Consider the following 25782-nt stretch of genomic DNA (forward strand, 5'->3'; position numbering starts at 1 on the left):
GGGGTGTGCAGAAGGATTATACCTTTACAGTGCTTTCTCTTTCCGACGTCAGCTTCTCTTCATGGGGCTCTTTTTGGAAACTCACGTGGTTTCCTACCTAGTATGTAGTTCAACCACATGTGAGGAGGAAGGCAAAGAAATGGAGGAACTCTGTACACAGAATCAGCTGGCCTCACAGTGTACAGCGGCTATTCAGGTCTGTAGTTCAGCATCAGGATATCTCATTTATAGTCCAGTAATTGTAAGTTGAACAGATGTCGTAGTACAATAGGATTTTTTCTTGCTCTCCCTTGATTTTCTAGTATTAAAAACTTGGTCATTGATTTGGAACCTAACACTGTGTTTAGGGAACATGAACCCAAAGGGGATAGATGGACTGCTGGCTCTTGCCTTGTGGCTTATCTGAGCCCAGTTCTGTGATGGCACTTTGGAGACCTGACTCTCGGGAGCATCCTCTCAGCTGTACCTTCCCTTCCTCAGCCTGCTGGAAATCCTTCTAACAAAACTGAAAGAACACACTCTGGTCCAGTGATCAGGAGATCCTGAATGCTTCATTCTCTGGAAGGCTTCTGTTGGCCTTACATTAGTGAGAATGGCAGGGCTGGAAATGAGAAGTGCTCCCAAATGCCAATACAAGATGATCTATTATGGGTTTGTCAGGTTTTCCCCCTTCCCCCGTGTCTTTGATGCTGCAGGAAGCTGAAGGGTAGCTCTGTTCTGACAAACTGCACATGTACTGTTGAGAAAACTAACACATGCTTTCTCCTGTGTCAGAAATGATCTCTGTAGTCTTCACATTCCTGGATATTCCAGCGGTGACAATTTATTCATTCTGCAGTTTCATGAAGCAAGAAGGCAAGTTACACTTGAGCATTATTGCCCAGAGCAGCATGGTGGCATTTAGCTTGAGACTGTGAAGCTACTGTGAAGATCCTCAGCCAGTACTGTGGTGAGCCGAGTTTCCCTCGGGTAATGTGTATATGCTCACCCTGAAAGGTGTTGTGCCAAACCGGCATCCTCCAGTCACCATTAGCATAGGTTGCATAATAACCCCAAGCTAAGAAATTTTTTATTCAATTTCTCTTATGAAATCCCTTCTGTTTCACACCATGAAGTCTTGTCTAATATATTGTTTCAAAAGCCTCAAATTCTTAAAAATATAAAGTCTTCTACAAACATTATTAAATACTGTAAGCTTTGGCCACTAGGTGGTGCTTTTGGGAAAATAAAGCTGTTTTTCTGGGAGAAACTTAAGGTACAGGCCTGTGCACATGAGCTAAGACTTCCAGCATGATAGACGTGGTAAGGAGCAGAGTAGCCTAAAAATATGATTGCCAGCAGCCCGAGTCCTCCAAGCTGACCTTGCTTTTAGTTTGTGTTTAATATGACTGCTCGTTAGGATAGAACAGAAGCATATGATCATTTAGCACAATTTGCATGATAAGTTTAAAAGTTACTGTCCGATGTTGATGAGCTTAGCAGTTTTTGTGATGTGTTCATGAGATCCTGTGCAGAACTCAGACATTCCTCCCATGGGACAAAAATTCCTCTTGCTATCAGGAGCATCTGGGTTTAGGAGTATAGAGAAGCTCTTTCTGTTGACTTAATGTGTTACCTTCATAGCAAATCAGAAGCCATAACTGCTGAAGAAAAGTGTTTTGAGTAATTCCAGATGTAAGGAACCGTTTTCTCATTTCTTGGAAATATCCCATTTTCTTGAGGCAATCCTAGGCTAGCAACCTCTGAAATGCGATTGCTGATGAATGAGCAGTAGCTTTCCAGTGTCTTCAGGGAAAGGGCTTACTTTGCCTTTCCTCCAGAAATCTATTTAGTTTACAAGACAAGCGCAATCCCAGCACCTGATGGAAACGAGGCCCATTTCGTGACGTAGTGACTTTGGCATCTCACATGATACCAGTCCAAGTCCTAGCTGCCCCACTTCCAATCCACCTCACTGCTAATGGCCTAGCAAAAGCAGCAGAGGATGGCCCAGGTATTTGGACCACTGATACCCATGTAGGTAACCTGGAAGAAGCTTCTAGACTGGCTGTTGGAAGATATTTCTGTAATTCTTGACTTCCAGATCTTTTTTAAAAGTTATGTGGAGGAACCTGGCACATTGGCTCAGAGGCTAAATCCTTGCCTTGCATCCACAGGGATGTCTTAGGGGCACCGGTTTATATCCCAGCTGTTCCTCTTACCATCCAGCTCCCTGCTTGTGTGTGGCCTGGGAAAGCAGACAGGCCAAAGCCTCAGGACCCTGCACCCAAATGGGAGACCTGGAAAAAGTTACTGACTCCTGAGTTCATATCAGTTCAGCTCTGGCTGTTGCTGCCACCTGGAGAGTGAACCAGTGGCTGGAAGACCTTTCTGTCTCCTGTCTCTAAATCTGTCTTTCCAATAAGAAATTCTTTAACAAAATGTGTCAATGAGGGAAGCAAATTTTAAGTGAATGCTTAAAAACTGAAGTTGCAAAAATCTGTGGAGAATGGGTTAAACCCAGCTCCTGGATACCCTGCTCTTCCCATCATATACACTCCTGGGGTTCATGGGCCAACCACATTCTAGCTTCTGCTTTCCCTAATCTAGGTGGCGTCACAGGTGCCACAGTGGGCTGAAAGGCCATTCTGTTCTCAGAGCTCAAAGTGAGGTAGAGATCCTGGGAACCTCATACAACTCCCACTGATAATCAGCTTAATAGCAAGGTTGGCCCAGGGTGGTGAGTGAACCTCTAGACTCAATGTCTCCAGCCCTGGCTATGCCATTGCTTGCTAGAGATTGATCGGGAAGCCAGAGGGACTATAGGAGTCTTAAGAACTTAAAGTGAGCCACATCACTATCACCGTCCCTCTCCAGGTAGAAAGATGGCAAGTCATCCACAAAACTTAAGTATGTACAGCAAGATCATCATCTCATACTTACATGGTGAAAACCAGGAACTCAGTTTTTCAGATACCCAGAACTGTTTGAGCCAATGGTAGGCAAAACATGTAACAGGAGAGATTGATGTGATCAATGCTGCCTGGGAAAAGATTGGGTCACAGTGGGATGCTTTGGCTTTGTAGCTCGGCACACTGATTCAGAAGGTCAGCCCTTTTAAAGGTAGGCTGTGTCTGCAGACCATAGACTACCCTTATGTAAGCAACCAGAATCAAGCAACATCTCCTGAAGATTGAAAAATAAAATCCGTTAGTGGTATGGGTCCTGTGGCTTGATTGAGCCTATCTTCCATGTTCTCATTCACTGGAAGCCAGTTTCATGATCGGTGATAATTACCCTTGGGTGGCTCCACATCCTTTGGCAGGTCAGCCAAGAGAACTTCCAGCATCATCACTTATCAACACTTAAGGAACCGCCGGAGGGACAGTGCCACCCCGGTGGTGTCCATCTCAGAGCCATGGGAGGCACTGGCCAGCAGCATCAGGACAGTTTTCCCTAGGGAGACGGCCAAGATGAGGCTAACCTACTTTATATAACCACGTAAGACCACTCTGTCACTCACCACCTCCAAGATGAGTGGGGGGCCAAAACAGAAAAGGGTAAAGTATAGACTACATTTCCCTATATTCAAAAAAATGCTCATTTGATTTTTAAACATGGGTCAAAACATAACCTTTACAATGTGAAGCAGAATGTTGTTTAAATACAAGATAAAACTGGGATGGAAATATTAATCAGTTGTGCTTAGTGGTTATAGTGGCTTTTGCACAAAAGGCCATCTTTACAAGCTGACAACATGTCATGCTCTTGCGTCAGTTGGTATTGCCACCCCATACACTGGTCATTACCACTAACAGACTTCTGTTCTTACACGATTGGGTGGGATACAGGGGACGATTCTTGCCTCCTGTTTTAATTGCTGATAGCACAGATGAATCCTACTTCACTTGTATTGAATAATAGTATCTGGGTGAAGAAAGCTGCTTGCCAGCCTGTCATCCAGTTGCTCTAAGCAACCTCTTTCCAGGAACCAGATGATTCAAGAGGCAAGGACTATTGCTTCATCATTTCACCACCCAAGGGGGACAGGTGGTGCCTGTCTCCTACACAGGGGAATGCTCCCTTAGGATTGCGTCAACATGTGATTTGTTTTAGATTAGTATGCTTGTTATCTGTCTACTACGTGGCTAAGAAACGAAGATGGGAATACACGAAGTTGTAGACAAAATAATGGACATGGCTGTGCCATATAAAAGCCAAGAATTTGAAAACTGTCCCTTGAGGACAAAAAACTGTTCCTGAGAAGTAAAGATTAACCTAGCCCTGGATATGGCTTGTCACTCCAAGGCCAGCACTGGAAGTGCTCACTGAGAGCTCACATGTTTGCTGGTGAGTGAACTTAAAGAGACTCAACAGTTTGATCCCAGCAAGTCTTTCTACAGACATGGACAGGCTGCTCTCTGGGCGAGGGTATGGATTTGCCTGCGGTGCATTTCCAGTGGCTCAGGACTTCAGGTCCTGGTAAAGAACTGAGCACACACAGCTTCACACCCAGTACAAAGGCAGGACTGGGCCAAAAATTTTAAAAGAATCTTTAAATTGAGCTACAGAGGCAGAAAAATCACCCACCCAATGCCAGTACCCGTAGTTATGATTAAGACTGGTACGTCAAAACCTTTTCAATAGAAGGGTATGTGATTTAGTTGGATCCAAGACGAGGAACACATGGAACAGAATTTTATGACTTCAACTTCATTTAAACTTCCCCTTGAAGTGCATGTAAAACTGGCATAATTTGATACCAGAAATAAGTTTGAACAACCAATTAATTAAAAAAAAAACGCCTAACTGGAAATTGGTTCCCCCCCTCCCCCCAAACACAATTTCAAACTCAAAACAACTTATATATAAGGGATGCAGGTAACAGAAAAAAAGACAAATAAAATGACAATGGTTCCTGAATTTAAAGGAAGGATGCCCACTTCTCTCTGTCAAGAGGCAGATGGTCAGCTGAAAAATAAAAATATTGTATCAATAGGACACTCCAAAAAGAAAACCATGAACTATCTCTGTTCATGCAATACTAAATGTTAAAATCCCAAATACCAAAACAACCCATAAAGTGACCAAAGGAAGGAAGACGTGGCTCCACTCTATTGACCTGATGATGGCTGAGGACCCTGATGGGGCTGTTGAGGACAAGGACAAGGAGGCCAGAAGTTAGCACAAGGTCAAGTCTGCGGGTCCCAGAGGTGGTAGTATGGCACCCCCTAGCGTTAGTGTACATGCTATTTTCAGTCCATGCTCTCTCGGATCAGCAGCTTCAAGGGCATGACAGCTAAGCGAGAGGATCCTAGCACAAGGCCTTGGGTCTTTTGCCCAAGTTCTCAGTTTCATTCAATTGCCTTTTAATGAATGTGATCATGAGTTACTATTCTGGGCAGTGACCAGTCAACTTCAGTGTCCACTAACAGGCAGTGGTTTTCAAACAGACATTGACAAAACACGAAACAGCAGTGTGATTATTTGACCCAGACTTTAAGACTAGGAGGCGATGGTGGCAATGAGGTAACTCTTCCCCCACACGTGGGAACAGACAGCTCCTGCTCTTCTAATGCTCTATGTCCATTAGGAGAGAGTAGGGCTTGTCAACGGGATGGTTACATAAAGAAGAAGCTACAGAAGAGAAAAAAAAAAAAGAAAGGTTCAGATTCAAGTGTGGATCTTAGAGTTACAAAGAAACAAAAGGAGTACTCCACACAACAAGGGTCCCCACTGGAGGCACAACGCACTGGGCAGCAATGGGTCAGGTGGCTCTGCAGGGCACTCCCTGTCCACCCCCCGCCCAACCCCAGCCTGGGACAGGAATGGCAGTGAGGTGGCAGGCATGGTCTGTGGGTAAGGCAAGAGGATCTTGGAGAAGTCTGTGCCACTCAGAGGACAGCACTGGAAGCCCACTGCCCAAACCAAGAAAGCATGAGATTCTATTACCTCATTTGTCTCACACCCACAGTAAGCATGTGCACACACGCAGTGTCAGGCAGTGACTACAAAGAACAACAGGGCACACACAACCATGTTTGGGTAAAAATATATTTTCCCCTGCCTTACGTCTTGGCACTAGTGACATATGCATAGAATGCCTGGCCACCCCTCTCCTACCTTCAGAGACACCACATGGCTGAGCACGTTGCTAAGGGATCACTCTCTTACTTGAAAAAATGATATGCTTCACTTCGATACAGTTTTTACTTTTTTTTTTTTAAAAAAAGACAAGTGTCTAACATGCAGCTTACATAAATGACAATTCTGTATTAACACTGAAAGTGGATTACACAACAGTTTTAGAAAACACACCGGTTATTTTCAAACAGCAAAAACGACAAGAATCTAACAACTACAGTTTAAGGCATATCAGCATATATTTTCTTAAGATCAAGAAATAGACAAAGTTATAACGCTGTTCACAGCTTGATTTTAAATTTATTTTTAAAAATTCCCTTCATACCAACCAACACACTAGACCTTGTAGGTCATCATCCCGCTCAAAAGTCATCACCTACGTGTCCTGTCCCTGGAGCAAGGACTTCTTTCTGAAAGCTGACAGAATGCCAGACACTTGCAATGGCAAATAAAGAAAAAAAGAAAAACCATGGGAACCAACAGCATGGGTAGGGACCACAAGGAGACAGTGGGGGGACGTAATTTGGGGACAGCTTGTTTGTGAAACAGAGATGTCAGGAAAGGGAGGACACCACACTAAATCATTACGGGGTAGAGACAGCCTATGAGTTGAAGTGCTGATGAGCTCTGAAATGGAGAAGGGAGGGCAGCGAGGAACCTGTCCCCACCCGGCATCTCCTTATGCAATTCCCCTGGTTGAGTTGCCCATTTTAGACAAAATCTTGACCCATGAATTAAAGAGCCTAAGCTAGGAAGACAGTCTGAACTGCTAAGAACTCATTACTGCTTCTCCATCTTGTCCTGCAACCTACACAGCTGGGAGAGGTGGGTAAGTGACATCCAAAGGAAGCAAAAAGATAGGGTGGTGGGGAAGGGGAAGCCAGACCACACATCTAAAACATGGAAGCAGCGCCAATTAGCACCAGGAAAGCCCAGAAAGATAAGGAAAAAAAGGCAGGTGGCTGCGATGGCAGCAGGGCCTAAGCCTTCTTGATCTATCCCGGGAGGTAGCAGGCTCTTACACCTCTTACGTGAGCCTTATTTCCACCAACAGGGCAAGGGCTCTGCAACACGCTAGGGTGGCCAGGCCGCTAGATAGAACATAGGCTGGGGTAAGCCATGTCTACCTTCCACATTGAAGTCAAGGAGAAGCCACACTTCTGGGGGCTCTTATGAAAATCAAAATGCATGTGTATATATTAAAATGTGGCCATTTTAAATATAGCTGTTTTTTTAACTTTTTAAACAAAGGCTCCTGAAATCATTACCTCCCCCTTCGAGAGAAAGAAAAAAAGAAATCCCAACCATCCCGTTTGTTGTCCCTAATTTTAGAAAGATCTCAATGGTTTCTTACTACTGTACTTACATGCAAAGGCGAAAGCACATCCTGTTAGCTTTGAGGGGGTCATTTACTCCGTGCAGAGCCAAGGACTACTGTGAAAAAAGGCAGATACGGAAAGCAAAAGAGCAGCAGTAACAAACTAAACAGGGCCTGGCAGTGGTGGCAGCAAAGGTCCAGAAGCAACACATTAAAAAAAAAAAAAAAGCTTCCAAAGGTTTCTTTTGCCTGCCTACTTCCTGACTCTCCGTGACACTGACTTTCCTGTGAAAAAGTTGATGGGGGTGAGGGGGGAGTAAATTGAGTCAACCATCGTGGAATCAAAAAGTCAACTGGCTGTCTCTCATTGTTAGGCTGATTTTAGTGATGCAACACACAGGTGTGTTTTTCTTTGTCATGAGGCACAAAAATGCTCGAACAAGCAGGGGGTAGAACAAACAAACCACAAATATTCAGGCTCTTGTTTGGGGCACAGCACATGAGCAAATGCAGCCATGGTTAGAATCAGCATGCCGGCTACTACTCAGCTGCTCCACAGCAGCTGCGGTCCACAGCTAGTACGTCAAGACCAAAACAAAAACAAGCGAGAAGAAAACCACTGGTCCAGCTGCTGCTGCCCCTGGATCACAGTTGCAATCCCAGCTTAGCCTGGGAGGCAATGCAACCTTGGTTGTTACTCTAATTAGACCTGAATCGGTTCATGGGAAACCAACCCTTCTTTCCTTTACTTACAGTGGAAAATGAAGGAGAGGAAAAATGTGCTTATGGGTATCCAACAGAGATGTAATTTTAAAAACTGTGCATGGAAAGGCAGGCGCAGTGTCTTATACTGTGTTTACTGAATGACTAGTGAGAGCCAAAAGGGAAATGTAGGGCAGAAGTAGTGGGTTCATGAGAAATGCCACCTTTCTGGTAAGCAACGGGAGACTACCAAGTCCAGAGAGAAAGCCAGTGAGCGGGGGCAAGGAAATGAAACCAAGGAAAGGATCAGAATTCAGTGTGTCCTTTCCCCTACAAATTAGGGATCTAGTCTCTGTCCGGGCAATTGGCTTAGTCCTAATCCTCCATGGGGCGATGGGACTAGGCCCTAAAGGAGCAGGGGGAGCTAGGTGTGCAGGGGGCACAGGTGATGCAAACGCCATCCTGACAACCAGATGAGAAACAACGGCTGTTCCATTTCGTCTTCCTTTACTGCCAATACAGAGAGGGGCGTGAGGGAGTTGGCTGTGAGGCTGAGTACCTGCTGCTGGACTCACGTGCTGGATCGTGCTCTTTCATAGCTCTGCCTTACACCGCTGATGCGGACTGTGGATTCCACAGCAAATCAGAAGCATTTGTGGACGTGGTCTAGCCACGATCAATGACAAGTTCAATCAGGACGACTGCTCTGCTGGAGTCTCCCCGCTTATGGCCAGCATCGTTTCTGCAGGTGCACAGCAAGAAGGTGGCGGGAAACACCATTCCCCCCACCAGCAGACTTTTACTACGTGATGCTATGGGAGCCGGCCTTTGAGATCTTGGTCTGCTAAGAGATTGGGAATGCCCTCACACGCCTGGTGACCATCAGCACCCTGGGTTTGGCCAGTCTTCAACACTAGCAGGTCTGAACAGACTCTGCCCTCACCTCCCCACAAGCTCTGGCCACAGAATGTTAACGATGACCATGAACTCCCACAGGTACAAAGTCCTATGGGAAAGCTGAACCACCATTCTGCCTACCTACGCATCTGCCTCGGCCAGGAGAGTGAGGAAAGAGACAGTGAGTGCAGGGACCATGTGGTCACGGAGACGAAGAACGGAGACTGTGCCAAGTTGTTGTCATGGCTACTCGGGGGTTTAGTTCAGCTGCTGAGGTGGTGACAGGTCTCTGTGGGAGTCGTGCAGGCAGCGTTTGACCCCCACTTGTCCTTGGTCCAAAGCGACATACAAGTAACAGGCATGCTTCCCGCTTTCATTCGGTAGGCGCACAAAAAGCCAATCATGTCACTTTCCAGAAACAAGGTCCAGACGCACAGAGCTTTCGCTGTTATTCCCTTGTTCTGTCATTTTCCACCACCCAACAAAACATTCAGCAAAATGAGTTACGAGTTACTGGTGTTTGGGGAAAGGGTTAAAAAAAATAAAATCAAAATCATAACCATAACAAAACAAAAGGACACAGATGGCAGAGATACAATTATTACTGCAAAAGCAGGTGAATGCGGGAACATCCTTGGCTTGCCAGGCTTTATGTGAAGCTTGCACTGCAAGTTAAAAAAACAAAACAAAACAAGTTAGAACTGATGGTAAATAAAAGAGAAAGGGGAATTAGGAGCACCAGCACCAGCACTCGGTGGCAGCGAATGCTCATGCAATGAATATGCAACCGACAGCCAATTCAAACCAAACATCCGAGGAGGCTACTGCACAAGACAGGCAAGAGCAGTTCTTCAAACGGAATCCAAGAGACATGTGGTTAGTCTCCACTGGCAGGGCACTGCGAATGCACGAGTGACTTCTTGAGACCGCAGCCTGTTCTAGTAGAAGGATTGACTGTGGGGCCTTATGCTTTTTCAAAGAACGCAGAACTAGGATCTCAGAGGCTTGGGTGTCAACATGAGTACCGAACAGGAGTTGTGTCTTTCACTTGGGAGCTGCTGAAGGAGTCAGCAGATTAAACATACAATAACTGCCTTTAAACATGAAGGAAAGCACTAAAGGAGTTCAGGGATTGGAATACAGTGGGTGAAAGATGTGCTATCAAGCTAGCTGATTGGGACCAGAAAAAACAAAAAAACAAAAACCTGCTTTACAGAATTGCAGCTACAGCAATGCCAGGAGCTTGTCTCCTCTCTGGGATGAAGCTACACCAAGCCCAGGACCCACGTGTCCAGGACAAGTTCAAAAGGTGCAATTTTATTTCTTAGCAAAAACAATAAAAAAAAAAAAAACTAGAAACACAATTAGGTGGCTATAAAGTATTCTAATTAGATATCAGGCATAGTTCTTAAGGACGAATTTTATCTTGAGACAGATGCACTTTGGCCAGCAAATGACTGCAGGCCACGATGAAAACTTTCCACAAGAGAGGAACACTGGGCCACGAGCACCATACCCCCAGGCCAGCCCACCACTGCAGTCTCTCCAAACACAACGAAGTGACTTGGGGACAGGGACAGCCCAAAGTGGAGTCCTGCTAATGGCAATGCTAGGGTTAGTTCCACCTTGTCTTAAGACATGTTAGATATGCTCATGCCACTAGAGACCAAAGGAGAATAATAAAAAGGGCTTACCTACACTTAAACAAAACAAACAGAAAAAAGAAGCATCAGTAGGCTAGAACAAACAGGATTTAAAGCTATTAGAAGAAATGAGTTGCACTCTGAAGTGGGCACACAACAGGTTAATGCCTGAGCATCGCTGTGTCAGCTTCCTGCCTAGGACAAGGCCAGCTCCTGTGTGGCACAGGTGGCAACTCCTGCTTCTGTTCCAGGAATGCTGAGTGACAGTCCTCCCTGGTCCTCCTTAACCATCATCCTCCAATGCCATGGGCAGGAGGAGGCATGGGGTCCTAAATTTTTTTCCTTTCTACTTGAGGCTCCCAACTGGCAGTTGCTTTCAGGCTACAGCAGGCAAGAGTGTTTGGGAGGGAGGAAGGGGAGAAGAAAGGATGGATGCCTAGGTGCCTAGGAGGAGCGCCCCAAAAACCAGGTGCCCCTGCCAGGTACAGAAGCTGTTGCCTTCATGAGCCAAGTGCCATTAAGAAGCGTGGACACGTGAAGGCCAGCATCCATGTGGACCTCCTGTTAACTGCAAGTACAATCCATTGGGAAGGCCCAGGATGAGAACCAAATAGCCTCACACATTCAAAACAGCAAGGAAAACAAGACTTCCCTGTGATGGGGAAGCAGGTGACAAAATAGAGTTTCTTCCCGTGGAGGCAATACACAGTTCTGGGCAGCATTATTGCTTAAAGGCACATCCAATATACAGGAACAGAGTCTCTTTAACACTGCTGGTCTTGGGTAGACGTGTTTCTGTTTTAGTGCTTCAGGTTAAGAAGGCTTGTCTCTAGGTTTTCTGGGCTGCGACTTCCTCCAACTCCCACTAACCCTCTATCTGGACCGCCAGGACTGCAGCAGCCGACGGCTGCCAAGAGCCGTCATCACTCCTACCCCTCCACAAGGGGACAACCTGTGTGAAGCGTCAGTCTCCTAACAGGCACAGTGAATGAAGGGTTTCCTTGAACTGGATTATCATCCAGTGTCACTAAGCTCTGGGCCCTCACACGCCTTCAGTCGCATGCGCCCCCCACACTTCCCTGTGCTGTCTGCGCAGGTTCCCTGTAGCCACGGAGCCTGCGAGGTGCTCACAGCACAGCTGACGTAAAGCTCTCTGAACACAACTAGGCCCTGTAGTTCTGCCCTTCACCCCTTCCTGCGGGTAACGTCACGCAATTCCTGTGAACGCAGCCTCCCAGTCTTGACCAGGTCCACTTGACAGCAACACGCAGCTCGGGACCAGGCCCCTGTCACCGTGCAGACACACTTCTGGGTGCTCTGTCCTTTAGCAGTGCAGCTCTCAGCCTGCTCCAGGGCCAGTGATTTTCAGATCCCTCAGTGGCTGGCCTCCCCCTGTCTCCACAAGGGAGAATCCAGGGAGGAGCTGTGGGTGTTTTCTGGCCGCCAGGAGAACAGAACAGGTTGGGGTCAGGCCCCTGGATTCACCACTGGGGCCACCATAACAGGATACCCTTAAAAGCCAAGGTGAGGCTTGAAAATGTCTCATGAGTAATAACAGGCATGATCGGAGGGTTGCTAAGGGTTCTTTAACTGAAACAACTCTTTATCTCTAAGCTGCTACTAGAGCAATTCCAAGCATGGCAACAGACTGAAAAACTGGCTCACCAAGGCTCACTATACGTAGGGTAGGCAAATGACGTCAACAACCCTAATTCTACCATGTGCCTTATCACACAGACCATCTCCTGGGGCTCATGAAGACAAAGAAACCTGTTTCGCCCAAAAACCTTAAGTGCTGGTGTGGAAGCTGCCATGGGGAGACAACAGTTTCCTTCAGTCCTGATGACTTGCCTGGCTTTGATAAATTAATCTTTGTGTACCCTGGAAAAATACTTCTTAAAAAAAAAAAAAAACTGTAGCATCTTCCCTGCACAGTAGAGAAAATATTTTTGCTTTATCTTTCCAGTCTATAAAGGGGCAGAGTAGAGGCATGCGGGAGGAGTAGGTGGTGGGAGGCCCCCGGTGCCCAGGAGTACCACCGCTTACTTTTTCTTATCCTTGTCTTTCTTGGTCTGCTGGGCCCCGGACTGCTGGGCCTGGGACTGCAGTAACTGAGCCGCCGCCTTCTTCTTCTGGAAGGTGTTCACCTCCTCTTCCAGCTCCTTCTTCTTGTCTTCCACCTTCTTCTTCTCTTCCTGGTGTGTCCGCTTGAGCAGGTCAAACTTCTCATGCAGCTGCAGAGAGAGGGAAGGCCCAGGGGAGGCTTGGCGCTGGCTGCGACCAGCTCGCTGAGCTAGGCTGACCAGGAGCTGCTTGGGAACACATAGGTGACATGGGGCTGCCCTCGACTCAATGTCCCTCAAGAGAATTAGCTATGTCTCTGTGCCCATGGTGGCAGTGGCAGCAATGAGAGAGCCCGGCTGGAGAGCTACCCAGCATCTGTCCCTTAGGGCCTTTTGTTCTCAGTTTCCCTGGCAGTAAAAATTATTTATACTCTTCAGTGACAATAAGACACACGTTCACTTTTCCAAGGGCAAAGGAGAAGGCAAACAGCGCTCATGATCTCAGGTTAAACAATCTACCCTCGTGGTCAGAAAGTGGTTCCTTGCCTTTGGTCCCTTCTCAAAAAGCACCTATATAGAAATATACACCATGATGATCTAGCTATATTAGCTATTTAAATAATGAGAGGTGCACACAAATTACTGGACCTTGATTCACTGAATTAGAAAAAAAATAGAAAGAGGGGGAAGAATTCTTACTAGATAATTCTAGATCTCTTATTAAATTAATTCATTTTCATTTGAAACGCAGAGTTAGAAAGGGGCAGGGACAGGGAGATCTTCTGCCTACTGGTTTATTCCCCATATGGCCACCATGGCGAAAGCTGGGCCAGTTCAAAGCCAGCCACCAGGAGCTTCTGCTGGGTCTCCCACACAGGTACAGAGGTTTAAGCAGCTGGACCATCTTCTACTGCTTTCCTATACCATAAGCAGGGAGCTGGATTGGAAGTGGAACAGTCATAACTTGAATTGGCACGTACGTGCCACAGATGGAGGTTAGCATGCTACGCCACAGTGTCAACTCCCATAACTGTAAATTTTCGCCTAACATTCATGTGGTCTTCAAACCAACAGCAAATAAGGATCAATTTTCCTCTCTGCCTTATTGTGCTTAATTTATTGAAATGCCCTGTAAGCTTCAGCAGTCTTTACAGAGATGAATTAAAACAAGGTATTGAGCTAGAAGCTGAGCACATTAGATACTCATTATGTCCAATTAGAAAGAAACATGTTCAGGTCTGGCAATGTAGCGTACTGGCTAAAGTCCTTGCCTTGCATCCACTGGGATCCTATGCGGACACGGGTTTGTATCTGGTGGCCCCACTTCTCATTCAGCTCCATGCCAGTGGCCTGGGAAAGCAGTAGCGGATGGGCCAAAGCCTTGAGACCTGCACCCATGTGGGAGACCCAGAAGAAGCTCCTTGGCTTCAGATTGGCTCAGCTCCAGCTGTGGCAGCCACTTGCAGAGTGAATCAATGATGAAAGCTCTTTCTGTCTCCCCTTCTCTCTGTAAATCTTTCAAATTAAAATAAATAAATCTTTAAGAAAAAAAAGGACATATTTTCTCTCCCTGTCAATCTGATAATGTGTTATACTACAAATACTACAAATCCATGTAAACGTCAAGGAAGCTTGGCCTGGGACTGGGAACCACAGTGAGGCCAGAGGGCTGCTGGAGAAGGGCTGCTGCCCCAGAAACAGGGACAGAGCGCCAAGAACATGGTGTCACACATGACCCCTGTTCCCCAGGAGTGTCCTGCTGGTGCCCCTCCACTGCTTGGCTTCCTAATGTGGCTGGCAGGGGAAGACAGCCACGGTGCCCACTACTACCCCTCACCCTTTGAGACTTGTCAACTGAGAACAAGTAGAGCTACGAAGACCTGGGACCAGTTGTCAGTTGTGGAACATTTCTGACCCTGCCGTCTGTGAAATGAGGACCACCCTTCTGAGCCACTCACTTCTGATGCATGGTCAAGTGAATGGGGCAAGAACGTGGACCGCTGGGCTCCTGGGGGGAGCCATCCCCTGAACCAGGCCCAGCGCCTACCTCTTTCTCGGCCTCTTTCAGCTCGGCCTCTTTCTCTTTTACTCTCATCACGAACATCTGCCTCATCTCCTCTTCTTTCTTCTGCAGTTCTCCCAAGAATTCGTTCCTCTTGGCCTCATAGGTCTCCTGGAGACTGGAAAATCCACAAAAATAAGCAATTTCACCTCACAGAATGTTTGGCCAGCTACTTCTCCAAAGTAAGTGAGGCTGCTACTTAGTATGGTAAAGGACACATAAAATGACACTGGCTTATTTCTTCTTATGTTGTGGTTGGAAAGACAAACACAACCATGGACTTAACCAACCCTGTGTTGAAAGCATTGGGGGGAAATTATATCTGTAATGAAACATGTATGTACTTTTCCCCTTCTTGTTGCTATTTCCTTACAATATGGTATAGTAGCCATCTATGTACCTAGCATTTACACGGCATCAGGTGTTGTTAAGTTATCCCAAAAGAAATTCATGCCAACAAGAGATCATGAGTAGGTTCCACACACCACTGAAACCGAATGTGGCTAACAGGCCTGTGCCCCCGTAATCTGAGACAATGCTGGCAGCACCTCAGGAGAAGGTGGCATTCCTCCCATGAGGAAGGAACAGCTGTGATGAGGTCACAGGGGCAGGGACCCCTGTGACGAGGTCATGTAGTCCCTGGGGGGCCTCTTCCCACTTCAGTTCCCTCCTCCACCCCCCTAAAACAAACACCAGAAAGAGGGTGAAGCCAGGGGCACGGAGTGACCCGGTCCAGGAAAAGCATGGGTGCTCTAGAGGGCGGTAGTGAGTTCCTAACCTGCAGGGTAGGGTGCGCAGGTGGGGATGGGAAGACAGGCAGAGGCGAGAGCAGGTGGACATGTTGGGATGCAGGTGCTCTGCCAGGAGACTGAATCTAGACGGGTCTAAGGACCACGCCAGGGCAGGCTCTAGCAGCTCTACTCCATGTTTTAAACGCAGCCTAACTGGACTGCAACACCCATTGGTTCCAGTGCAACTCGGGAGTGAAAACAGAACCAACCCAGCAATTGCAACCACCAGCTGATCGGGGTGATGGACTGTGCCGGGCCCTGTGCTTGCTAGAACATACAAGAAACTAGTTTGGGAATACCTCAAAGTATCTTTGGAGATCTCCCCAATCGAACTGCTGGACTCAGAACTCTAACCAAGAAAAGATAGAAGACAGAACAGGACAATCATTCATCTCAGCTATATGTTGGCAGCAAAATATGGGGCAAACGGAGACTTTATGATGGACCATATCAATCAGTGGACGGCCTCATCGAGCGAAACTGGCAGCGATTCATAACTGGAGAACTATTAACACCACTTGAGCACATATCTCAGAGCATGCCCCACATCCGGGACTTGGGGTGGGCGGGAAACCAGGTGGGGCTTCTCCCTCAATATCCCCCTTTACCTCAGATACATGATGGAAACAATATTGACATAATAGCATTACCCACTTCCCTATCCCCCTGAACCTTTTTTTTCCTTTTTTTTCTTCTTTTTCCTTTAACTGTAATTAACTATGTAAAGATTGTCAACAACAATACAATAAAATAGATTAAAAAAAAAAAAAAAAACGCAGCCTACACTGTGCACACCTGCTCCCCGCCACCGCGCCCTCCCACTGGGGACTACACACAGGCACCACCTGCCACAGCTGCTCTCCACTGTCCAAACACAGGCAGGACCAGAGGGCAAAGGGCAGACACAGTTCACTCAAGGGAAGAATCAACTTCCGCATACACCCCTGCAGAAATCCTCTACTTGGAGGATTGAAACAACCCCCACCACAGGCTTTTATACTCCTCTAACAAGTTCTAGGAGTGTCCAGCACTGTGGTGTAGTGAGTAAATCTACTGCCTGCAGCAACAGCATCCCATGTAGACCCCAGTTCAAGTCCCAGCTGCTCCATTTCCAATCCAGGTTCTTGCTGATGTGCCTGAGAAACCAGCAGAGGGATAACCCAAGTGCTTGGACCCCTGCATGCACATGGGGTCTACTGCCTACTCAAGGTGCTTTTGTTAGGCAACCCTGGGTAAGCTCCCTCTTCACCACTCCACACCTGGCGTGGCCACAGCACCCCACACCTGTCCCCAGTCGCCCACCTCTGGGCTCTGACAAGACCAGCTACCAACTGGACATTTACATCTTTCCCATCAGCAATGAGGGGAACTTGGCACTGTCAGAAAGTGAGGCCCCTGCTCACAGGTGCCTCACCCTTCTACAGCCTCCATTTTGGCATCTCTGCAAGGTGCATACAAACGACATTTGGGTCACAGATGCCTCAGGGGAGGAGCATCAGCTAGCTAGAGTGAAGTGTGTCCAGGGCCAAGGCGGCAGCACCTGCACGTCCTCCGGCTGCCCCCACGCATCTGCAGCGCTGCCATCCCACAGGCGAGAATGGGCAGAGTCCAGGCACCTTCCTACCACAGAGCCCTCTCACCTGAAGGGCTTGCTGTCGGGGTCCGTGTCCTTGAAGCCCATCTCCTCCAGCTTGCAACGCCGATACAGCTCGTAATGGCGGGTGTGCGTCTGCTCGCGCAGGTCCTCCATGTTGACGCGGATCAGCATCTCCCGGAGCTTCACAAAGTCGCAGTGGTTCTCGTTCTCCACTAGGAGACACAGAGGGTCCGGGGAGCAGCTCAGGGGCCGCCCTCGACCCTGGAGCCCCGCACTCCCACAGTCATCTGCGGGTCCCTCCAGCATGTGACCCGCCTGAGATGACCCGCGTGGTCTGACACCCGCTCATTCTCTCCAGGAGGAGGCGTGACTCATGCTGACCACCTACATGGTCTAGCGCCCAACACTTTCACCCCATACCACTTGCCCCTACTCTACAAGGCCAGTTGCTGGCTGTGCCCAGTGGTTTTTATTCCACCTCATTTCCCTCTACCAATATCATTGTGAGGGAATTAATTTCTTGTAGAAAAAAATAAGACACATAAAAAAAAAATCACATTGTCCCTTGAGATCACAAAAGTGCTGTTTTTCCACACTTCCTCTCATGACCTCATCACCTTTATTCACCACAAACAAATGAGGACTGATACCTCCTCATTTAACATGAGAACTTTTTGGAGCCTTGCTACCTGCTCTACAGTGCAGGTGTGCCTTCCAAACACACAGAGAGGACAATTGTGTGTGTGTGTGTGTGTGTGTGTGTGTGTGTGTGTGTGTGTGGCGTGTCTGTGTGTGTGTGTGTGTGTGTGTGTGTGTAGTGTGTCTGTGTATGTGTGTGGTCTGTCTGTGGTGCGTCTATGTCCTTGTCCGCTCTGACCTGTCTTTAACCTAAGGACTGAGCTCCTATCCACAGCAGCCAACAGCAATTTGATCTTCTCATAACGCTCAGACATTTAACAGAAACAACATTTAGTGGAGACGAGTTGACCAGAGGTGACACAGGAGCAAATACGCTGGTTCCCTGTGCTGATTTCACAGCGCCGACACCAGGACTGGGACTCCTAAGGAAGGGGCCCTCTCCCATGGGGACCTTCCCTCCACGCTTGGCACACTGGGGTCAAGCCTGCAGCCCCGTCTCCTCAGCGCTTACCCACCTGGCTGCTGCTGCTGCTTCTTCCCTCATGGCTGCCCAGTATGAGACCCACCACTCCCTCTGTGTGCCTAGTGAGGGGTGAGAGGAAACCTGGCCACTCCTGGCCAGGGCTAAGAAGCGGAAGGAGTCCTATTCCCAAGCCAGACACATACCCTGCACCACACCCCAGGGGTACTGCCTGGCCTTGGCCATTTTGTTGCCAATCTTCACCTCTTCGGTGCTGCCAACCACAGCAAACGGTAGGTGGACCTGCCGAGCAAGAAAAGCAGAGCGCAGTTACAGCCCTGACTGAGCCTGGCTGTTCTTGGAGCACCCTGGTGAGAGAAAAAACGCAACTGAGCCATAGCAAATAGGAGCTAGCTCTGGGGGTTCCCTTCCTGTATCCTGCCTCCCCCACAACCAAATTCCAAATGTCTGACCAGGAGAAAACTGTGCTTTTGCAACCACAGCATCAGCTGGCTACATCCCTAATCCAGAAAGCCCAAATTCTCAAAAATTGGAAACTTTTCAAGCTGTCATGAGGTGGGAGAACAGAACATGGTTTCACGTGACAGTTAAGATGCAGGGATACTATAAGTACTGTATGAAGTGACCCCCATGAGCAGGTAGCCAGCCAGCGACTAAGGTACTATTAGCGCAAAGCTCACGTCCCAGCTCTGGCTCCTGACTGCAGCCTCCTCCTGCTGCACACCCAGGGAGGAGCAGTGAGGACTGCCACCCACACGGGAGACCTGGTTTCCGTTCCCGGCTCCTGGATTGGGCTCCTCCACTGCTGTGAATATTGGAGAGGGAGCAAGTGGGTGGGAAAGCTCTCCTACCTGTCTGTCCAGCTCTCTCTCTACATCTCAAATTTAAAAAGGGGTTTGGGGACCAGGGGGAATAAAAGGGTTTTCTAAGTTGCTTTCAGATTGCATCTGTGAAATATAAATTAATCATGTCTAGGCTTGGGTCCCATCCCCATGTATCTCAGGACACCTATGCAAATATCCCAAACACCTGGAAACCTCTGCTTCCAAACCTTTCAAGTAAGGGATGCTCAATCTGCATACAATGAGCTTGAGACACGTGACTAGCAGTACACTACCTGTTATGTGGATACTGAGCACCGGAAACAGGGCAAGCAAGACCAGGAAACTCAATGTGCAGCTGTATTTGCTTCAAATATACTTACATTCATATTACAAATGGGAGCGACATAACAGATTTGCCATTACATCTAACTGTATGGCTTCAGTGAGGCTGTGTTTCCCTCTGCTTCAAGTTCAAATCTTCTTTCAAATAAAACAAAAAACACCTCCCTTTTGTCATGGTGGATGCGGTAGATGCAACCACTGAAGGGAAACTAGCTCTTTGGCATTTACTTTCTATTGAAAAAGAATGTTAGGAGTCACTCGAGCATGTGGATTAACACTATGACTGTAAAATTTTATGAAATGTAAATACAGATCATGTGTTTTGGAGGAATTGTGACATAGTCACTGGATTTCAAAGACCTACTATTAAAAGGGCTCTCAGCAGGGCCCAGCACGATGGTAGGTGTCAATCTTTGCCTTGCAAGTGCTGGGATCCCATATGGGCACCAGTTCATGTCCTGGTTGCTCCACTTTCCATCCAGCTCCCTGCCTGTGGCCTAGGAAAGCAGTGAAGTACCCTACACCCGCATGGAAGACCCAGTAGCAACTCCTGGCTCTGGCTTTAGTTGGCTCAGCTCCAGCGATTGTGGCTATTTGAGGAATGAACCAGTAGGTGAAAGATCTCTCTCTGTCTCTCCTTCTCTCTGTAAATCTACCTTTCCAATAAAAATAAATAAATCTTTAAAAAGGGCTCAGCAATAACCTTCAGATTCAGCATATGTAGAAATGATATTTATTGAGCTTTCGTTTGAGCTAGGTAAGTTCTTGGATTTCGTGTTTCTTTTTACTTTTTTTTTTAACATGGGTCCCAGAAAATTTTAGATCACTCATTTAGATCACTCAAAACTGGCTGAGTTTTACTTGTGCTAAGCAGCCTGCCTTGTTAGTCTGTTGATCACTGCAGATTCCAGTCAGAAACACACTTCAGCCCAGACTCCTGGCTCAAGGTGTTGAACCATATTTATCTTAAGCAAGAGATGGTAGCCAAGACAACAACATCTTTTGCTTTCATTTATTTGGTACTTCAGTTCACATTCTGGGGGAAGGAAGGAGATAAATTCTATTATTTTTTTCCTACTGGCAGGTAAAAATAAGACTTGAAATAGCCACTCTGAGAATGACTGTTTGGGGTTACTTGATCCAGTGTTCTTCCGCTAAGATAAGTTGCAAAGAAAAAGAAGGGCATTCTTTCCCACAAATAACTTGGCATAACCCTTGGTCCAGGATGCCCAAAGACTATTCTATCTGACACCCGAGGTATTTAAATTTTTCCAGTTCAGTTGCAGGAAGGAGAAAAAGTGCATTCTCTTGCACATGCTCTAACTCCGAGGCTAAAATTGTTCCCTGAAGGCGAAGAGCAACAGGATGGCCCTGGCCAATGTGCAGGTGCCCGGACAGAGAAAGCATGGCTCCACTCAAATGGCAAGCAGCCATGGCCAGTGGAACCAGCCCTGCTCAGGGCTCCCCACAGCAGGGGATTTTACCAGCAAGAAGGGACAGCAGTGAAGAGCCAACGTGAGCACTTCTGGATAAGAAATGAGATGAACTGGGAATATCACAGGTCTTTGGCTCTGGGGCAGGCGTTGGGTACAGTGAGGGGAACACCATTACCATTTGGGATGCTTATACCCCACATCAGAGTGCCTGTACTCCAGTCCTGTGACTCCAACTTCCTGCAACTTACACATGTTGGAAGGCAGCAAGTGACAGCTCAAGTGGTTGGGTCTCTGCCACCCACATGGGAGACCCAGAGTAAGTTCCTTGTTCCTGGTTTCAGCCTGGTTCCCAACCCTGACGAGTCAGCAGATGGAAAATCTCGGTCTCATTTTGCCTTTAATGAGTAAATAAACAACAACAATAATAGCATCTACTCATGGGAATGTTGTGAGGATTCAACGTAAAGCCTTGAGCAGTGCCTGGTACAAGGTAAATTCTCCATCAAAGTCAGGAGTACCGGGAGCTACTGTTACCTTGAAGCTCCCAGCACCCATAAGAAGAGAAGCCTACAGGTGGAAGAGACCTGACCACTCCCCTAGTTAATGCTTTATAAAATATCCCTAGTATCGCTCTGAAGTGGGTTGAGCCACTGAGAAGGTGCAGCCGCCCAATCAGCTGACCCGTGATGTGCTGCTTTTGTCACGAGGGCTTTTGGAGCTCAACATGGACATTGTCCTCACTGCTCGTCCGCCCGTTGCTTTGGGTTCTTCTGAATCAGTCAGGCCACGTCTCCTCAAGGAAGCTTCTTCTTCTGCTGCCTACCATCAATTTCGTTCGAAGAACTTTCTCTCTGGCTGCCGCCAGAATCTATACCATCCTGGGTCCCCATAAGTATCAATGGACACAGACTGTGTGCAAAGAATGCTGCTTCGACTAAAGGCTGGCATCTCCTGTGGCTGAGACACACAAAGGGGCATGGGCACCAAGCCGGGGTGTTCACCAGCAGAGGTGACCTCAGCAGGGCACACAGCTCCACTGCAGCTTTAATCATTTACCCACTGCCCAGCTCCCGACTGTGATGTGGAAATGGAACCCTCAACTGTGAGTTTACCTAGTGAGTCAGAAAAGGGTAGGAGTGCAGGAAGCAGAGAAAGGCAGGGCCAGTCACTGAAGCACAGAGAAGGCAAGCAGATCTATTTCCACCAAGACCTGCTGCTCCCAAGCTGCTTCAAGGGATAGAAATGGTGCTGGGGCTCACCCCACGAGGACTGGCGCAGAAGCTGCCACTGCTGGAGTGGGGAGGAAAGGCTTTCCAGAGAAAAAGCATCTGAGGCGCAGAAGCAAAGAGAGCAGGTGTGAGACTCAAAGTCCTTCCATCTGCTAGTTCAGTCCTCAAATGTCCACAACACATGGGTTCGTGCCAGGCTGAAGCTGGGAGCTGGGAGCCAGGAGCCAGGAGCCTAGCTACCCGAGCCATCATGCCACTGACTCCCATAATCTATACCAGCAGGCAACTAGCTGGAGGCAGGGACCAGGAATTGAATCCAGGCAGGTAAATCAAATCTGCCAGGCCAAATGCCTGTCCCAGACAGAAAAATTTGCATCCTCTTGCTTAAGCCTTCCGTGTGACATATGGGGAAACTGAGGTACCAGCTGGTGGAATGATTTGCAGTATTGGTGGAACTGGACGACAGCTGGCCTTGGTCCAGTGCTACAGCCACTCTATAATGCTGCCACAAAGAGAAGCTCTCAGGAAAACCTCACATCATATGAGGACTTACGCTCATTGTTGCATTAATCTCTGCCACAGTTTCTTCATCCGTGGGGAACTGGTATATCTGGACCCCGTTGCTCACTAGTTCACTCATGATCTTACTCTTGAATTTGTGCAATTCGTTCTTGGCAATGGTGTCGGCTTTTGCAATTATCGGAATGATGTTAACCTGCAAAAACAAACATGTTCATTTTGACACAATTCCAACGTAAACAACAACAAAAAACCCCAACTAGACAAGTGAACAAAACGCAATCAGATTGTAAAACCCAGCTGCAAAGAAGGAAGATGCCATTGAAAAAATCGAACTAGATGCAAAAGGAGGCAGACATCAGACAATCTTCTGGTTCCACCTCTGAACACTCTCACTTCCTCCCAGCCTACACTGAAAACGCGTGTCATTTCCTCTTCTGTGCCACCTCATTCCTGTGCCCAGAGCTAAGGAAGTGTGATTATTCTGTGACAAACAGTGATAACAAAGAAGCCCTTTCTTTGAATAACCAACCACTCCCAGCTACACGGGGGGCCTGAACTTCTGCTCACCCCAGCAGTGTGATCACAGCACGTGTATCAGCAGGACTTTTGGACTGTCAGCCCTTCTTAGGACAGCATCCTTCCCCTGCCCCCTCCTCCCAAGCACCTGAAGCACCACACACACACGTTCTTACCGACTTTCTGAATTCTTCAAAATCACACCCACTGATGCTTACCAGAACTGGCTCCTACAAAATGACTCTTTCACACCAGAAAGAGACCTGGTGTGGCCTGGGCAGGGTTCACAACCAGGGCTTTTGTTCCATGGAACAGGAGAGAACTCGGATCGTGGTGCTGATCGCCCAATAGCCGCCAGCCCTACAGCACAATTCCAATTTCAAAGTGTCCTCAGCAGCAGCCACTTGACAATTGTTCTTACAGGCTCTGCCCTTCACTTGCAATTCATGAGTGGGGAAGTGGAAGGATTGTGAGCGCATCTGGTCTGGTCCTGCCAAGCCAACATCAGATGGAACACAAAATACACTAGCTCTCCAGCAGGCTCATTCCTCAGTGGATAATTTTACATGGCTCACAGATGATGTTATAAATACCCAAACGGTCCTGGGAAGACAAAAGGCTCACCACCCCTGGATCCAACATGGACAAGGCCAATTTCCCTGTCCTAGCGGCTTCCTAGCTAGAGCTTGAGAAAAGAAGTGGAGCTGTGCTTGGTATGCCAAATCAATTCCATGAAACACAGCCTTCTGGTTGGGTTTGCACCAGGGTTCGGCTTCGTCCCAGGAACTGAGCTAGGAAAGCCACACTCACTGAACTTCCTTGAGTGTGTGTGTGTGTGCGCTGAGCACAGCACAACCGCTCCCGGCCCCAGAACCTGCCTTCATGACAGCAGGGCAAAGTGCCCTTGCGGCCACAGGCCAGCCTGGCTCGCAGGGGCCAGAACACCACAGCATGAGATGGCAGGAGGCAGGGCTTCTGTGGATTCTGTCCAGAATGACCCCTTCTTATACTCTGCAGTTCTGCATAAACCAGTCAACTCCCCCAAAGTCCCCATCAGATGGGGGGGTCTAGGGATAGGTGGATCTTGGGAAGTTTCTCACAGGATTCTATGCCCCTGCAGAGAAGGTAGTCTTAAAACAGTGCTATTTACACACAATACCCCACAAGGGCTCTGTCCTCTGCTAACACCTTCTATCACAAACAAAAGGGAGGTGGGTAGAGAGAACACCGCAGCTGACATCAGGACCAGGCCTGGTGGCCATTTTTTTCTTCACTATTTCACAATGTGCTGTTGTTTCATAATGGAAGATCAAGTGATTTTATTAAATGTATCAGTCCCTTCCATCAGACACTGGGAAGTAAAAGGAGGTTATAGGTGTGTTGAGTCAAGGAGTCAAACTACAATAAAGCCTGTATTACTTTTGAATGCATGCACATGGTTTGCCTTTAAAATCTAAGAGACTGGGCCATCCTTATCCCATGGGCCCAAAAAAAAAAAAAAAAAAAAAAAGACATTCAACTTCGGAGCTGGTATTATGGCACAGTGGGCTAAGCTGCTGCCTGCAACACCAGCATCCCCAATCAGAGTGCTGGTTGGAGTCCAGCTGTTCTGCTTCTGAGAAAGCAGCAGAAGATGGCCCAAGTGCTTGGGTTCCTGCTACCAATGTGAGAGACCCAGACTAAGGTCTGGGCTCCAACCCAGCATTTAAAAAAACAAACACAAAAGCAAAACAAAACAAAACAAAACAAAAACCACCTTGGGGCAAGTGCTGTGGTGTAGTCTGTAAGCCGCCACCTGCAGCACTGGCATCCCACATGGTGAACCCCAGCTGCGCCACTTCCAACCCAGCTCCCTGCTAATCTACCTAGGAAAGCAGTGAACAATGGCCCTGCACCCACATGGCAGAGCAGAAGAAAGAAGCTCCTGGCTTTAGACTGGTCCAGCACTGGCCACTGGGGCCATTATGGGAATAAACCCGTGGATGGAAGATAGATTTGTCCTTCTCTCTCTCATTCTGTGATTCTGAATTTAAATAGATCTTAAAAAAAAAAAACTGATTCCATCCATAATTAAATCCAAACCCTTAAAAATCAATTAGCAATCTAAGAAAAGTTTTCTTAAGAAAATAAATTTTGAAATTATATTCCAATTTTCCATTTAACAACAAAAAACACCTCTGTAGTGTCATGTGACCTTGCTTGCTTGCCACTTTTGTTTTGGCCTGACATGCAGAATTGCATTTTCCTCACATGCCCAGGTCCTGCGGTTCCAAAATCAAGAAGAAACAAATTACATGGAAGGTGGAGACTTGGGACAAAGGGGACCTCAAAGAGGAGCCGAGGACAGCGAGTACCTTACTGTCCAGCTTCTTCATGGTGACCAGGTCCAGAGACTTGAGCGAATGTCCCGTCGGGGCGATGAAGTAAAGGCAGGCGTGGATCCGCGTGTCATGGTAGTTGAAGAGGGAGCGTTTAATCTTCAGTTCCTCCTGCAGGTAGGCCTCGAACTGGGCATCGATGTACTCCACGATTGGCTTGTAGCTAGAACGCACAAGAGCATTTCAAAGACACGGTTTCAGCTCAGACGGCTCCATCCT

The 25782-nt window shown here is 47.6% G+C and overlaps 1 protein-coding gene across 3 annotated transcripts in view; it reads right to left on the bottom strand.

Annotated features, from left to right (window-relative positions):
• Window positions 1-4864: 4864 nt before the first annotated feature.
• Window positions 4865-25782, bottom strand: part of SEPTIN11 (septin 11) — a 94072-nt gene continuing 73154 nt past the window's right edge. Inside the window, exons 4-10 of one of the 3 annotated variants that reach the window (XM_058667184.1) lie at window positions 25540-25726; window positions 22701-22862; window positions 18502-18598; window positions 17240-17408; window positions 14794-14926; window positions 12730-12917; window positions 4865-4950 (exon numbers count right to left, since the gene is read on the bottom strand). In XM_058667184.1, the coding sequence (XP_058523167.1) occupies window positions 4947-4950; window positions 12730-12917; window positions 14794-14926; window positions 17240-17408; window positions 18502-18598; window positions 22701-22862; window positions 25540-25726 (940 nt within the window). In that variant the 3' untranslated portion in view covers window positions 4865-4946. Of the gene's footprint in view, window positions 4951-4976; window positions 5617-8956; window positions 9706-12729; window positions 12918-14793; window positions 14927-17239; window positions 17409-18501; window positions 18599-22700; window positions 22863-25539; window positions 25727-25782 lie in introns of those variants that run through there. The other 2 variants (XM_058667183.1, XM_058667182.1) reach the window with 2 other exon arrangements.

This window comes from Ochotona princeps, chromosome 7 (assembly GCF_030435755.1).
Source record: "Ochotona princeps isolate mOchPri1 chromosome 7, mOchPri1.hap1, whole genome shotgun sequence".
NCBI lineage: Eukaryota > Metazoa > Chordata > Mammalia > Lagomorpha > Ochotonidae > Ochotona > Ochotona princeps.